This window comes from Pocillopora verrucosa, chromosome 4 (assembly GCF_036669915.1).
Source record: "Pocillopora verrucosa isolate sample1 chromosome 4, ASM3666991v2, whole genome shotgun sequence".
Lineage (NCBI taxonomy): Eukaryota > Metazoa > Cnidaria > Anthozoa > Scleractinia > Pocilloporidae > Pocillopora > Pocillopora verrucosa.
In genome coordinates this window covers 12,174,467-12,190,957 of record NC_089315.1, presented here as the reverse complement: position 1 = coordinate 12,190,957, position 16,491 = coordinate 12,174,467, and the positions used below count along the sequence as shown (strand labels likewise).

The following is a 16,491-nucleotide window of genomic DNA, read 5'->3' as shown; positions in this document are numbered from 1 at the left end:
TGCGACTTGGTAATCAGTTTGAGCTCTTTTCGGCCCTGTAAGTTTCCAAACATTTTTGATTGATGTGTTTTCTTTAAAGCAACAACTTTTGACATGCCAAGTAACATTACTAATGCACAAATGACACGAAACAAACCCAAACTACCAATGAAAATACGATTTTGTCACGCAAACACCCTTATAGCGTCGGTGCCTGATAATCAGGAGTGTCGTTTACAATTCCGGGAATTTGAGGAACGGACTAGATCTGTTGTCTGAAACAATTCACCCTGTTTTCAAGTTGTCTTGCTATGGCGCAAGACGTTTCCACCGAAAATGTGCATTTACAGCAGGAAGAAGGTGCCGAAGACGTTTACAGTCCTCTGCGAGATATTTTGAAGAGAGAAGACGAAAATGATAGAAAACCAGAGAACAATCTTGCAAACCAACTACTCCATGCCCTCGGGAAAAATGATGCTTTCAAATGTTGGAAACTTCTGGAAAGGAACCATGCTATGGTCCGGCTGGAATACGAATACTTCCAAAGTGACTGCAAGGAAGCCAACAAGAAAGAGCAGCAGAGGGAATGGAGATTTCAGTGCAATTGTCGGAATTGCTGCACAAAAATGTTAAATTTTTGTTGGGATTGCTGCACGAAAATGTTCAATTTTTGTCGCAACAAGTGCAAATGTAGTTGTTGTTCGAACTCCGAACCGCAAGGATCAGAAAAAAAAAGCATAAATGATGAAACAAAACTGAACTGGATCAAAATTCTTTCTAACCCTCTGTTCATTGGTTTGGAATGGCTATGGAGAACAAAATCTAGCTGTCAGTGTAAATTTTGCGAGGAAGATAGGAAGTTGGTTGGAAAAGAAAAGAAAAAGAAGGATGATGTCATAGAAAGTTCTCTACATGATGCATATCTACTCGATGAAACGTCGTCTCTCAAGCACTACAATAGCCGAGATGTTTACAGAGAATCGGCGGAGGCTTACGAAACGTTTGCTGCTGGCGTGCTGGAGAAAGCCTCCCAGAATGAACTTTACCAGATCATGGATATGAAAGGAGGAGGCTGCCTTCAGCAAAATAACCCTCATCAACACAGGAATTTTATTCAAAGTCTGAGCCTTCTCAAGAGTGCAGTCAATAAGAGAAGAAAGATGGTACGTGCGCTTTAGTGATATTTTGTGGTTAATAAAACGCTATACTGGTAGTAAATATTAATTATAGAGATTGATAAAAAGAGATATGCGATGGTTTTTTCTGTCCACACATCTAATATTCTTTCTGGCGTCGGTTGAAATACTTGTTCTTCACCACCTTAAATTTTTTTTTATTTGTAATGAAATTACAAAAACAATCACTCGAAAAGTCCTGCGTAACCAAGCATGATATAGTTCTGCAACTGAATGATTCCACTAGTTGCCTAGCTTTCCTAAAATTTAATAAAACTTTGAGCAATTGTTATCCTTATTTAGACCACCAATGAGAAAAAAAGAGACTCGAGTGAGAGTACGCATGTACATGTCACTAAACTTGCACTATACAACGGGATTGAACAGCGATGTTATTTAGCGTCGCAGGAATGTGAATGTTGATTTCTGCACACAGCCATTTCCTAGAAATAATAGAAATGGCCCCTTATTACTCTGTCAACAATGTCCAAACCATAAAGGCCTCAAACTTGTGAGACTTGTGAGATGGAGACTGATCTTTCAATCTCTTGGTATCATAAATCAGTGACAGCACTTCGCAATTGATGTAATACTGTAGGCCTCTTTTATTCTCCGCAAGTTTACTCACTCCCAGATGATTACCGATTCGGTTTTGTTTTTCTCATGGAGTTTGAACGAGATAACATCAGGCATATTATTTTTAACTCATCATACCTAGTGCAGTTCGCATTTCATCAAGGGTGTGGCCAACAAAACACCCGAGCTGAAATGTTTAAGTTTGGAGCTCGCCGACCGATTGAACGTTAAATCCGTGATCTAAAATGTTATCCTACAAAAGGTAAAATGGTGATTCATATTCCATTCCGAAAATATTGAGATGCAATTAAATCATTTTTAAATATAAACCTCGCTGGTTGTTTAATACATACTGCTTGTTTTCGCAAAGGGATGATCGTTGAACAAAAGTCTTTCAAAGATCTCCTCCTGTTAAGCAGGTGATATTTAAAGTTCTCTGACATATCTTCTGATTCCGTTCAGCATCAGCGGGTTGGAAGTTGTGAAAGAGAAAGCTCTATCTTTCAGTGTTTGACCGCAAACTTAACTCCCTTGTTAAGACATTTTATTACATCAAAGCATTCTTACAAAGCTTCGATGAGTGGGAACCTTAGTCTGTTACTGAAATACTCGATCTTCCGGTAGTACAAGTTGAGTTTTTCCTGTCTCAGGAGTGAACGCGTATCCATCAGGGCCCAGTTGTTCAAAGGCGATTAGCGATTATCCAGGATTAAACTTTGAATCTATTATTAGTTGCCCTTAAAATATAGTTATCATTAGAGCCTAAGGTCTGAGGGGTTTTACCTTAATGTGACCCAAAACTGAAGAAAAATTATATCCAATTAAAACTGTCTGCAAAGCTACAAAAACTAAGCCAAAAATTGTTGGCTAACCCTTGGTTAGTTTGATTGTACTTAGAACAATCCGGCCCAGGTTAATAAACTTTTTAGCTTAAAAAGGGCATTTTCCCCGAGATATTTCCCACTGATAGAAAAAAATTCATCTCTCTAAATGCTCTGAGACCTTAAAAAGACCCATCATTATTATTTATTGATCTAATAAACTAATATGTTTATCTTTATACGTATTTGTAGTTTGTTTCAAGTCCAAGATGTCAAGCTATGCTCCATGAGATTATCTTTTACGAGATACGGGATTGGCAGGACAAGAGCATAGTAACGAAATTTTTTTGGTACCTTTGGCAGTTTCTTGTCATCCTACTTGTTGCTCCTTTGTATTGCGTTTTAATTCGACCACCCATGAAGATATGGCGCTGTCTGAGTGATATCAGATGCCTTGCGTTCATAGAGAAACTATATGAGCATCCCCACAATAAGTTTGCAAACCACACCATGTTTTACATGGCATTCCTGTGCCTGCTTTTTGCCTCAACTTTCGGCTTTGAACACGATTACAGAACAAGTACAACAGGGGTTTCAATCGTTGGTAAGTTCTGTAGATTCACTCTTCTGTGCCCATTTCACCACTTACAGTGTATTAGCTAGAAGCAACGGCTGATTCCGCCGATACCGTTCAAATTAGCGCCCTGGACTATTTCTTTATTTCTTAATACATAATCCTGAATTGGATGGTTAAACTAATGGGAGGTGTGTGTGTAGGGGGGGGGGGGAAGGGGGGAAGTAGAGGTTGGGCGCTTACTTTCAATTACTCTTTGGGTTAAAAATTTTGTTGTCTTTATCAAAAGAAACCTCAAACTGCAATGTTCTGAAAATTAAACTTTTGCGATATCAAAGGAATTTAATCAACATCTCGCTAGCGTGAAGCATTTACCAAATATTAAATTTTTCAACAAATAATGAAACGGTGTCTCTAATTCACTTTGGCAGTCATTTGTTTCCCCCAGGAACAGATATTGGTTTCCTGGCAAAAGAAGTTTAATAAAAGTTAAACTGAACTGCAGTTCTGATTTGTCCACAGATGTCTTTGTCATTTCTTTTGTGGTTGGTCTCCTCCTACAAGAAATTTGGGAAGTTCCTAAACAAGGATTTCGTATCTATTTTTCGAAATGGTGGAATATCGTGGACGCAATAACACTTTCTTTATTCCTGGCAGCTTATATAGTGTGGCTCCTCACATGGTTAAGCGTTCATGAAGAATGGCAACCGAGGAAGAATGCCTTCATTGTGGCAGATGTCTTGTATGCCAGCGCCACAGTGTTAGCGTTCTTTCACCTGTCTCACGCATTTCAAGTCAGCTCAACTCTTGGCCCTTTGCAGCTTTCATTGTACAGAATGCTGAAAGATGTGGTCAAGTTTATTTTCATTTTTCTTATGCTTTTTATGGCATTTGGAACCGGCCTCGTAAAAGTTTATTCATACTATGTGGTCTCTCAAGTGAAACTTCATGAGGAGGGCGAGAGTCAATACCGGGCGTTCCATCCATATGCTCAGTAGGTGGTTGCTATATTATATAGGAGAGTGGGCGCCCATAAGCAAACAGACAATATTTCATCCATCATTTTATATATAAATATTGCTAAAAGAAATGTAAGGTGCTTTATTTGATTTGTTGAGTGGACAGACGAAAAAACACTTACCCATGTAATACGTGACAGATAGATAAACATCAGACGCCAAGTTCACATGTTGACATGAACTGACCAGTGAAAAAGACACCTCATTTTTTCATAATTCACAACTTTTCAGGCACGAGATCACTTTTATTGGCTTGGCCTGGTTACTGGTTGGCTACGTAGAAGAAGACAAAGTAACAGTTGATGATCCTGCCTTTTACCTTACACAACTGTTTGGTCGCTTGGGTTTCCTCATCTACCTGGTTTGTACCACTATCGTTGCTTTAAACATGCTGATTGCCATGATGAATAACTCCTTCGAAAGAGTTATGGTAGGTCTCAAATTGTGGTTTGTGACAGATTTTGACTTGAAATAATAGGTCCACGAATGATGTTTGCCAGTTGACTTTGTACTTAGTGACGTAAACCACGTCGATCACTACACTATCATTGGTCCGTACCATGACTAATGTGGATTCGAGTAAATAGAGTCAACTTTTGTATAAATCACCAAATTCCTTTTATTACTGAGTATACCTAACTAATTCGATCACGAAGAAGCTTAAAATCTTACCAAACTTGGGGGAAATTTATATGAGTTATTACATGTGATAGATTTTAACTTAAAAACTGAACTTTCGTTTTTAGGGTGATGAGGACAAAGAGTGGAAGTTTTCTAGGGCTCAAATGTGGTTAGAATATATCGACAAAGGAAATGCAATACCAGTACCTTTAAACCTTGTATATTATACCTCTTTTGTCCTAATATTCATAATTGGACACCTCGTTTGCCGGATTAAAACGGCATGCTGCGGATGCAAATGTAATGAGAAGGTAAATGTTAGCAATTGCCATTTTGATTTTGGAATACTTGCAAAATCCTTTTAGTGAGATCTTGGTTGCACTTTCATCGTGATTCTGAGGAAAAGGGCTCGGAGAAATCAATTCCGTTTGCTTCATTTAACCCCCCCCCCCTCCAGGAGGAAACATTTTTCGATATGACCTGGTCTCTTATTAAATCCCGCAAGCACACAGAAACAGATGAAATCAACTAGTAATTCTGAGAAATGTAACATGTGAATCTAAATATAAATTCCAACAGATCGTATAAGTACAAGCGTACTTCAGAAGCATTGGATGTCTCTTGAGTAATAACTTACGTTGGTGCTAAAATAGGTTTTGTGTCATTTTGCTGCTTACTTTGACAGAAACAGCGAGAGGAGAGAAGAGGAGCTGCTGAGGTACACAAAATGAAAGAGCCAATTTAGATGTTAACCTTACTCGTTGTTTCGTTACGTCATCTCAGGCGCCCAGTCCCATGGCTGATTGCTATTGCAAGAAGCCTGGTGATGAGGAGTTTTGAAAGTGGGCTGTCGTTTGTCTCCTTTTTTTGCGTTTTAAACATTCCAGATCATGGTGGTAAATGTTACGATGGATTGCCTAGATCTAAATAATTCACTTACGGGTATTATTCCCAATTCTTTACTTTCAGATGCAAGCCAGTCATAAAGCCAATGGAGTAGAAATGAATGTTGAAGAAGGCGATCCACACCAGGTACTGTGGGACCAATTCGCTTTTTTCGTCGCTCTATCGACGATCATTACCATTAAAAGAAGCGCTTGATTGTAAACTTCACGTTTCACAAGATTTTAAAAGCCGTTATCGTTATTGGCCAGTATTCTAAAGACATAGTTTATACATCGGTAGGTTTAACATTTTCAGAACAATTCTGCCCTAGATTATAGGATACATACACAAACATGGAAAATTAATATTTCGGGAGTTTTTATGATTTCTACACGTGTAATATATTGTCCTTTTGAACAAGGTTTCTTTTATCTCTCTTAGATAAATGAAGAGCGAGACAGCAAAGATCAGGTAGCCTACCAATTTCTCACATTCACCTCACAATTCAAGATTGCGCTGTACGATCAATAGTTTGACAAACACGGCAAAGAAAAAGTAAAGGTAGACAGCACTACACTGAGATCCACATTAGAAAAAGAGGAAAAAAAGAAACAAATCCCCAAACTCGTGTTTTAATTTTAGGCGAACGATTTCATGTAAAAAAAAGAAAGCTGTTTGAACCTTGTCAGTTATGGCACCAATTAAGATTTTAAAGTAATCTTCTCTTTACCGTCTTTTTCATCAGACTTCAGGCGATAGTATCGCCTCCTGTATTTGTCATGGATGTTTTTGTTGTTGTAAACCCGAAACCGAAAACAAACGAGGAGAGGTTTGTTAGAGTTGATTAATTACTTCAGTAATGGATCATTTTGTCCTACCACATATGCGTATAAGTGACAACACTTATTAAAGGCAACAGATCCAGGCTGCAAGAAAAATAGATCATGTATCTTTTAAGTATAGATAAACGTCTCAGGTTAGCCTTACAATTCACGATTGCGCTCCGCAACCAAACTGAGTTTGCCAAACCGGCTGCTGTGAAAAGGGTTGAGAAAAAGAATAAAGGTAGACACCTGGCGCAGAATGGCTTTTGTTTGAAGGACATATTACTTACTTAATGGCATAAATTACCTCGGTCGCACTAGAGCTCCCGTGTGGGTCCTCGATGGACTCTAATTGGTTGCAGTTTTCCCTTACAAATGCAAATTGACTAAAAATTGCCTGCAGTTGCGAATACCCGGTGGACCTGAACTGTCCATCAAATGTACAAGCAGAGAGCAGACAATAGAGTTTCGAGCAATCCCGTTAATACGTAATAATAGCTCGTTCATCAATGTACGAATGAACGTGTTAGCTGTTTGTTGAAAGCGACAGTTATTTAGACGTTTATGCCGCGTCACCTTTTAGACCCTTCCATTGTGTCATCTGGTTTTCATAAAATCTGAAATTAAACAGTTGGGTTCGCTCGAGTTGGGTTCGAACTGAACTCTCAGCGCGCTCTCTCGCTCATGTTTGAGAGTTTCTGCAAATCATAATTACTTAATAACAGCTCGCCTATCGATGCATGAGACAACAAGTCAGCATAAAGTTTGTTTTCAGAGGCAATTGTTCAGGCGTTTTAAGCTGTTCTTAAACACATTCATAAATGAGAAAAAAGTAAAGGTAGACACCACTACATTGATATTCACGTTGGAAAAAGGGGAAAACAAGAAACAAATCAAAAAACTCCTGTTTTAATTTTAGGCAAACGATTTAATGTAAAAAAAAAAAAGAAAGCTGTTTTTAACCTTCTCAGTTACAGCACCAATTAAGATTTTTAAGTCATTTCCTCTTTACTTTTTCATCAGACCTCGGGCTATAGTTTCTCCTCCTGTATTTTTCATGGATGTTCTTGTTATTGGAAACCTGAAATCGAATACAACCGAGGAGAGGTTTGTTATTTTTGATTAATTACTTCAGTAAATTGTTAATTTTATCGTACCACATATGCGTATAAGTGATAACAATTACCTGATGAACTAAGGGCAACAGATCCAGGCTGCAAGAAAAATAGATCATGTATCTTTTATGTATAGATAAACGTGTCAAATTAGCCTTACAATTCACGATTGCGCTCCGCAATCCAAATTGAGTTTGCCAAACCGGCCGCTGTGAAAAGGGAAAAGAGAAAGGTGAAGACAGACACCTTTTCAGCGATTTGGGATCATTTACAATTGAAATATTATAGATGCCGATATTCGAATCATTGTTGGAAGCAGTTCATTGCTAAGTTTAGTATTAAATGTAAACTAAATTGATACTGTTTCTTTACAAGGAACGCGGGAAAGCTATAGCATCATCTGTTGAGAAATATCTGAAACAGATGATGACCACTCAGTACGGAGAACTTGACTGAAAGGAGTCGCTTGTTGATGAAAGAGATAACGAAAATCGAAAGTGGATTGCGTAAATCCATTTACATGAACTGTAAGCCGTTTTGATGATGTGTAAGATTTTTGGGTTTTTTGCAAGAAAATTTAAGACCAGCCCACAATTTGCGGGCAGAAAACGGGATTTATTTTTAGGGGGATCTAACTAACTCGAATCTTCTGTTAAGAAAGGACGAATTATCTTTCTAGTCTATGTTTGCTAATGAATATGCCTGTCATAACCGCTTTGGCCGCTGTTTTCCCCATATTCACCCGTATTAAGATCAATTGCTGTCATGAAGCGGTAATGTATGATTTTTCTTTGTATCTTTGGCTTATGAATAGTAGTAGTTACTCAGCTTGATCAAAGTGACGTTCTCCTGATTTGGTTTCCTTTGTCCCCAGTCCTCCGCCTCTCTAGAACAGGTTTTCTGTGTTTATCCCTATAGCTTGCTTCCCTCCCCCCCTCCTTCTTTCAGTCCGAACTAACAATGTTCAAGAAGGTCAATAGTCAGAGCAAGAGTTCACGTTTATGTGGCAAGATTTGTTTGGGCTTGGTTAATGTTAACGTAGTCTTAATATGTGTTTACATAAATAATCACACTGATCGAGTAGTCACATAGCTCGCCGATCCGAGACCTCGCATCTTTTGAAGCAGATGAGTTTTACTTAGTTTCCTTGGGTTTTGGTGTGAAAAATCATCTTTTATTTTTCTTTGTTATTGTTACTTTCTTGTTTCTTAGAGTCTCTTTTCTTTTCTTTTGTCCTCGTTCCTCTTTCCAGTTGTAGGTACCCATACCTCCCCTTCCCCCTTAAAAAATCACTGGAGGACCCTCCGCGTTATGGGGCTCACTTAAATAATAAGTTTATCAAGTACTTTAGCGGAGTCTTAATTATGTAAGATAAACTTGATTTTACTTATTTTTATTATTTAACTTTGTATATTTATCCTTTTACAAGTGTGTTTATCCCTATAGCTTACCCATTGTATCATTGTATTCTATATTTTTGACACTAAGTTGTGTATTAAACTGTACCCAAAGTGTTCCTGAACATGGGGGGAAAGCTGTGAAAATTATGTGTCCATCATCTCATTAAGTTTGGCAAGCTCCTTCGTCTAACGATCAACCAATCGTTTAAGTAACTTAATGTTTTCCTCAATGAACTGGGAGCTCTCTTTTTTTCCTGCTTTCCCTTTTTTGTCATCCGTTGTCTCATCTTCACTTAGGTTGTCTTCCTCACATTTTTCAAAGTGGCGGCCCCTTAACTGATACTTAATCACCGATTTCTTCCTCGTTTCTTTTCGTCTCTAGGATGACAAAATAAGATTAAAGACATTATTCATCATCATTTTCCCTAACTCTAAGAATCATGATACTATATCGATTTAATTTAAAAGCATTTGTTGTTTTCGCATGCTAAAGGCTCGCTGGATCAATTATCTTGGTGTTACATGAAAAAAATGTTAAAGTTTCTTGATTTCTTTAGGCTTACATGTACCTCTTTCCTGGTGGTAATCCCGTTTCTCTGAAAACAAAATTAAGAGTCTCATTTCACTACCTGAAATAATATTTCTAATGAGACAAACAGTATTGCACATCAAGGAAGTTAGACCTTGATTTGTTTGGGTTTTAACATAATTTCTCATTTATCAGTCCTACTTACCTCTCTTTGCACCTGCACTTCGTCTGGTTCCTTTAACAAAGAGATGGAATTTAAGAGATGAGAATAAACTAACGCCTTAATTTGACAGTCTAATTGAAAATGCCAGGTTAGCGATCAGTGCATTACTTCAATAATCTACATTCCCATCAAAAATGAAACGTACGGTTGTGGTGGAGTTCGAGAGACGCATTTTTCGCGAGTAATATTGAACGACTTAGAAACAATAGGTGATCGGAAGAGTTAATATCCACTTAGTTATCCACCTTTGAAAGATAAAACTTCTTCTCTTCCTTACCCTATTACCACGACAACAACAGCATAACGCCGGTGCGATCACCAATTTCTTGAGCCGCGTGCGTTATCAGCTACGGTCCCCAATCAATTGCATAAAGTAAAGCCACAACTCTAAACACGGAGGATAACATCCAACCTATATTTATATCCGTATCAAAAAGAGGCAGAAGTAAGTGGCTATTTTCGGCATTGTATTACTAAAATGTGACAGCAATTCATTCGACAACTGTATTTCTTGAAAAACTTTTACGTGACGTGAAGTGAGACGGAAATAGAGGCGGAAGAAATGATTTTATAGGAAACTACTAACTCAGACCAATCAGAAGTTTTACCGTGAACTTATAAAAAGAGATAAAGACAACAATATCATCCCCCTTGCATGCGTTCCCTCTCAGATTCCAAAGACCACGCTCCGGGCTTGAATTCATTTCTCGCCCCCCCACCCCCTCCCCTCCTCCATTTCCCTTTGTGCATTCCTCTCAGTCTGCAAATTTCGAATTTCAGTTTTCTTCAATAATCACTAACGGCAGCCAGACACACATGGCCCAATGACTTATCCAAGCCTTTGTTTATCATTTGTCAATGTGCTCTATAGAAAACAAAGAAACAAACGAAGAAACAAGGACAATAAACAGCGCAAAGCTTTCTGTTAAGTTTCGTTTTTTAAAGAACGCATTCAATCATTGAGGAGAACCGCAGTATTCATTTGTCAAAAGTGTTTGGTTTTCGTTGCGATCATCAATATCGAACAAGCGTCTATTTTAATTTTCAGAATACAAGGGAAACTTAAATACTTTGATCGAAACGGACAACTCTCGAGTTGCTCGAGCCTGTCCTTGTACGACCCTGTGTTAATTTTTGTAACAGAAAGAGAGCATAACTTTCAAAAGGGCGAAAATATAGCATTTACACTTCACCTTGAGAGAAAGAAAAAAATTTTTCGGAACTCACACAGGTATTTTGTGGTCTGTTGTCTCTCTTGTCTGAATACTTCTAGGCAAAAATAAATTCAGGTTTCATTCATCAGTTTCAAGATTTAAACATCAAGTTTCATAGAACAATGTTAAAATTAGTATACACATGTGAAGATAGATTTGCACAAGTCTGCAACAAGATGTAAAAACGCATATCAAGATTTAGTGCACGTATCAAGATTCGCATACGAATACACCAAGTTTAATAAATACTAAGCAAATTCGAACATACACACAAAATTCGCATATTCGTATCAAGTTTCGCATACCCACCTCAAGATTCATTTTACATGGCGACATTCCCATGTCAAAATTCCTCAAACATATGAGGATCCAGATTCGCACGTTCATCGTTTGATTTCAAACACCTCGTGGTCATGTAACCATTGGATAATTGATGGATTTCCTTTTCAATTCGTCTCTTGTATCTTCTTCTAGTTAGTAGGGGACGTTAAAGAACCCACACACTTATTGCAAAGAGTAGGTGTTGTGGTCTGCCCGCCCCCAGAAGAACCTTTTCGAACCTGACCAAATCCGAGCACATAAGCCTTGTAGAGAGTGAATGCTCGTAGTAAATAAATTAATAAAACTTGGGATGAGGCAGCTTCAAAGGATGGTACCTAATTCCTCATAACAGTCCGCTTTGTTTTGTAAATGTCAGCCAAGAATATTGGAGTAAGTTTGCATGTATCCTTGAAGGGGGGGGGGGGGGGGTAAATTTCAAGAATTTTTTTCTTTGAGCTGTGGCCTTTTCAAAATGGTTAGGAAAATTAGGAAAATGATCTAACACAGTGTCTGCCAGGGCTGCACAGGCTTTCCATACTTGGTACCATTAATGTGCTATTATGTTGCTACTGCTGACATCAACCAAGCAGCTGCCTATATGCATCAGTTTATGATGTCTATGATGAGAGGAAGCTATCGTATGTTAAGAAGGTGAATGTTTCAATGTCTTTACTATATCAGTTATAGATTTTTGTTTGTTCATTGTTGAGGTAATTATGGTCATACCTTTAAATTGCAGTTGTTGTATGGACCTTTTTAAGTGCTTTTCAGTTGGTGTGTTGTACTTTTAATAGACTTGCTGATCTGTGGTAGAAAGAACTCTCCCTGGAGACCAAAAAAGTAAAAATAGGTTATTTTTAATTTGCAGTCCAGAATTTGCTCAGCAAAAGCATTTAGTCTGTTTTCTTTTCCCAATATTTGAATCGTGTGGATTATTTTTTTCCTCAATAACACAGACTATCTGTGGCTGCTATATTTCCTATTCTCTTCTTGATACTTTATTGTTTTTACAACCAACACAGGTGATTGATGATGAAAATGTGACTAATTTAGATGAAGATAAGTACTTTGTTAAGCTTATGAGACAGTGGAATGACAGTTTCTACAAGTGATGGTAAGTTCAGACACATAATTACAATGACTGCGATAAAAAAATTAAAAAATAAAGAGAGTGAACAAGGTCAGTTAAAGGTTCAAACAAAACAGATTTCACTTCATCAGTGTGTCCACGTAGATACAATAATGAAATTGTTGTTGTATCGTGTCAATCCTTGTGCCTCTTTTATCTTTATTTCTCTGATTAATAATTATTCTTTGCTCAAGATTTGTTTTATTTATTTCTAATACCGGTTTCCTTCCCTATATCAAGTCATTCTTTATCCTCCTCGGTCATTGAAAAGAACACTTTTTTAAACAACAGTATTGGCCTGGTTAATGAATTGCTTACATTTAATATTTTTATGGCAATATCATAATTATATTATATCTGATGACATAATATTATTATACACCATTAGGCAAAAAGTCCTTGATTGTAGAAATCCTGATCCTAGAAATAATTATTATGGTATGAAAGCTTAGAAACTTTTCTCAGTAACTTTGACCTTTAACTCATAGGAAACAACAGAAACATGGCCGCCTAGTGTTTGATAACACATCTCACAGAGGGCTGCAGAATTGCAATGCTTGATCAGTTTTCCAATGGTCTTCAGACCCTGGGTTTCTTACCTGCAGTTCGCAATAAGTTCGCTTTATTTGAGGAACTGTTTGTGTCACCATCATCAAAGATCACTCTACTCATGCTGTTAAAAGCTTGTTTACATTAAAACCTGGTGCAGGTGGTTCATCAAAATTGTTGCAATGACTGTGTTTGCTTACATTCAGAGGATTGTAGAGGAGGGTGATGAAGAAGGCAAGTACAGTGCATTTACCAAGTTTCTTCTTGATAATGTATTTGTTAAATGCCTGTATCTAGTTTGGACAAGACACCTCTGGGTGTTTAAGCAGGTTTCAGGGTGCAAGCATGAACCATGCCCCAAAATCAACTTGAGCACCCCAAAAGCACCCTTTGTACTTTAGCCCCTCCACATTTTTAAGAAGGGTGTAAAACTATTGCTGCATGTTCAGTTGGTTGAAAGATGTTGCCAAGAAGAAAGGTCTGCTACTTTATTGTTTCTTGTGTTGAAATTGTGGAAGAATGGATTAGGCAGAATAATGGCAATACTTGTCCATAGAATAACCATAACCTTTAGATGTGTTGTGGGGAAGCCGATTTGCTCTCCAATTTCTAAGGACAGGGAAATATTCGTGGACCAGCTAACATTACCTTACAAATTTTTCCTTCTGCAGAACTGAAGAGGTTGCTAAGGTTCACTACTGGTGGGGAAATGTTAAATCCCTGTGGAATTAAAGCTGATGTAAGTCCTGACAGTAATAGCATCTATGCCTGTAATTTCTTGTGTGAACTGGTTATTCCACAATAAATGATAACCTGGGAGCACAATTCTTTCAAAGTTGTACTGTGGGCAGTTGTGGCTGGAAATGCTTTTAACTGTGTCTAGAACAAATTTCTTATTTCCACTTTTATTCCTGGTTTGTTTACTGTTAACAAACTCCAAGGAATTGTTTATCTAGTTGACTTACAGATGCAGAGGATAATGAAGGGTTTATGTGCATAATTTTTTACGGCAAATTTCTATTGAGATAAAAAACCTTTGCAAATGATTTGATCCATTCAATGAACAGTAGTTTGAAATTACTGGATAAGTTTATTCTAGTTTTGTTCCTGCTAAAAACAATGTCGTTGATATACCAATTTATCTATTACTGTATATACCTTTTATGGAGGGCAAGGTTATTATGGCTGTCCTAACCAACTTTTCAAAGGCATTTGACACAGTCTCATATGTGACGGTTCTCACAGAGCTCCACAATCTTGGATTCTCCAAATCCTACTTAAGATGGATAACCGGCTACTTGACTGATACGAAACAGTTTGTTTCGATCAACCATAAAGCCTCTGAAACCATTGAAGCAGCACTCAGCATCCCACAGGTTGCATTTTGGTTGAGTTTTTGGTTTAGTTTACTGACTTATAGTAATTTTACAGCATGCAGGTATTTCCAGTACAGTAGGATTACTGCAAGTAGTACATTTAATGAGTTAGAACTCATACTAAGCTTGTTGTCAATAATTACAAGATGTGCATGTGTAATCAATACAAGGTGCATGTGTAATCAATACCCTACACCCATTTATGCCTCTGTGAATCAAAATTCTGTTGGGCTCAGTTAATTTATGATCACTGTCTATGTGCCACAAGGCATAAGGGCAAGGCACAGAATGTGGTTGCTGTACAATTCTAAAACTGTGTCCTCTTACAGCTGACATCATAGGATTAACACGTGAAATAGAATCAAGGACATGTCTTCTCTGGAACTTGAAACCCTTAGCTCTAACCCTCCTTCTACTAAGTGCAACCCTGCAATTTAAATTAACATGTACCAAACTGAAAGACATAACATAAAGGGGTGGCTGTCAGTAATTGCATTCATTGGGATGTAACTTGATGTAAGAACTTCAAATGGTATCATCTGAAAAGTCTACCACAGGTCAAATTCCACTAGTCAAAGGTACAGAAATTTGAACTGTGTCAGCTGTGTTAAAAGGACCGTTCTAGGTTATAGTTCATTTAGGGTTGGGTGGAGAAAGGCATTGTAAGAAAAAAGAGTATTTTGAAAAAATAACTTTGATATGTAATAGCATTTTACTTTGCTTCACACTGAAAAAATATTTTCCTCCCAGGGATGTGTTGCTCGAAACCTGATTAACACCAATCCTTGGCTAACTTCATACAACAACGTTGTGCCCTGACAGTTAGATCTGAATTAGTGTTAATCATGCTTTAAACAACTTCCAAATTAAAAATTCCAAGCAAAACGAAGAAAAGTAACCATAAACTTTACTCCTATTCAATGACATGATTTATAATTAGCCAAACATAATTCAGAAGTTAAGCAAGTCAATTACCTGCTTCGGGATTTGACGTAAACTTTCGCGGACATGGTCATGTAAGTCACCATCTTCAATACTTTAATATGCGTCTGGACCGATTGGCATTTCAAACTAGTTACATCGTCGAATCAATGTCTTCGAAGAAACTCAAAAAATTTTTGCGATATCCACCCATTTGAAGGACTCTGCGCAGGCGTTCAACAAGATCCTCCTCCACACTGTACCGTGGTCGGCCTGTATGCCCTGTGTATTCTACAGGACAGTCTTGTTCAAATAGGGGCTCATTACGCGCTTTAGTGGCATTTTGATAACTGTACCTGGATAAATAGAACGTAGGACCCCTATAAGTTCGTCATTGTCTTTATGAACCTGATCTGAGGAACCAATGGACACAAGTCGGCTTGAGATCAAACCAAGAGAGTTAGTTCGTAGTCAAGAAGGCGACAGAGGAGGGTATCTACTCTATTTGGATCAAACTGACCGTTCAGTCCTTCAATTGCTTCGTGTAGAGTTCCCAGAAAAAACTCGTAAATCTGCTAAAGGTTTAATATCACTTACACATGCGACATCTTGTTATTGATCTAAGTAACCAGGCAAACTTTGTAAAATGGTATCTGCGACTCAAATACAAATATTTGAGGGATTTTGACAAAGGAATATAGTCATATGGAAATGAATCATGATGTAGGTATGCGAACCATGATACGAATATGCGAATTTAGTGTGTTTGTTCGAAACGTGCTGAATATCTATTAAATTTGATGTATTCGTATGCAAATCTTGATAGGTATATTTAGATTTTGTTGCAAACTTATGCAAATCTTAACGTATGTATGCTAATCGGGATCGCTGAAGGCATATCACAAGCACACATACGGCAAAATTCGTTCCCCGACGGTTCTTCTACCGGCTTGCCCTTCCTAATTCATTTTACAGATTTCCAGTTTACTGTACGCCTCGAAATTTGAGATGGTTTAGTTTTCGTGATTCCTCCCGCGCGTTGCGACGTCGAGAAGTTTGACTGGTAATTAAGACAGGGAATGCCATTGACTACTACTAATTAATATTAAAGATCGCTCAACCGAGCAAGGTCGAACTCTTGGGCTTAGTCTGTAGTGCCTTCTTCTCATGGAGAAATGGCATCTTATTTACAACCAACCGCGCTCAAGGGCATTATTTAAAAGTCATCCCGATTATGATA

At 37.8% G+C, this 16,491-nt stretch overlaps 1 protein-coding gene and 1 long non-coding RNA gene across 12 annotated transcripts; one reads left to right on the top strand and one right to left on the bottom strand.

The window, feature by feature from the left end:
- The first annotated feature begins 228 nt into the window (after positions 1-228).
- Positions 229-9,117, top strand: LOC131796023 (short transient receptor potential channel 5-like). Of its 2 annotated transcripts, none has more exons than XM_059113673.2 (11): positions 229-1,142; positions 2,804-3,155; positions 3,783-4,119; positions 4,376-4,574; positions 4,891-5,076; positions 5,451-5,483; positions 5,735-5,797; positions 6,092-6,121; positions 6,396-6,479; positions 7,498-7,581; positions 7,965-9,117. In XM_059113673.2, the coding sequence occupies exons 1-11, from the start codon at positions 291-293 to the stop codon at positions 8,043-8,045; spliced, it is 2,301 nt and encodes a 766-aa protein (XP_058969656.2). In that variant the 5' UTR covers positions 229-290; the 3' UTR covers positions 8,046-9,117. The 2 variants fall into 2 exon arrangements, with proteins under 2 accessions (XP_058969656.2, XP_058969655.2); XM_059113672.2 differs by having other exon boundaries at positions 3,648-4,119.
- LOC131796042 (uncharacterized) lies at positions 8,982-15,998 on the bottom strand. 10 transcript variants are annotated; one of them, XR_010717402.1, is made up of 8 exons: positions 14,113-15,998; positions 13,603-13,674; positions 11,265-12,101; positions 10,969-11,010; positions 10,019-10,153; positions 9,724-9,753; positions 9,559-9,585; positions 8,982-9,367 (listed from the first exon to the last, which is right to left on the bottom strand). It is a non-coding gene; the product is annotated as an uncharacterized lncRNA (long non-coding RNA). The 10 variants fall into 10 exon arrangements; XR_010717401.1 differs by having other exon boundaries at positions 10,969-11,007; XR_010717403.1 differs by having other exon boundaries at positions 10,969-11,425; positions 12,003-12,101.
- Positions 15,999-16,491: the final 493 nt, after the last annotated feature.

What these genes read in the sequence shown, in the direction of transcription:
- LOC131796023 (XM_059113672.2), top strand. Translation starts at nt 291, where the DNA reads ATGGCGCAAGACGTTTCCACCGAAAATGTGCATTTACAGCAGGAAGAA. An exon ending in AGCGAGACAGCAAAGATCAG is followed by an intron (nt 6,122 to 6,395) that starts GTAGCCTACCAA and finishes CTTTTTCATCAG; the next exon opens with ACTTCAGGCGATAGTATCGC. An exon ending in TCGAATACAACCGAGGAGAG is followed by an intron (nt 7,582 to 7,964) that starts GTTTGTTATTTT and finishes TTTCTTTACAAG; the next exon opens with GAACGCGGGAAAGCTATAGC.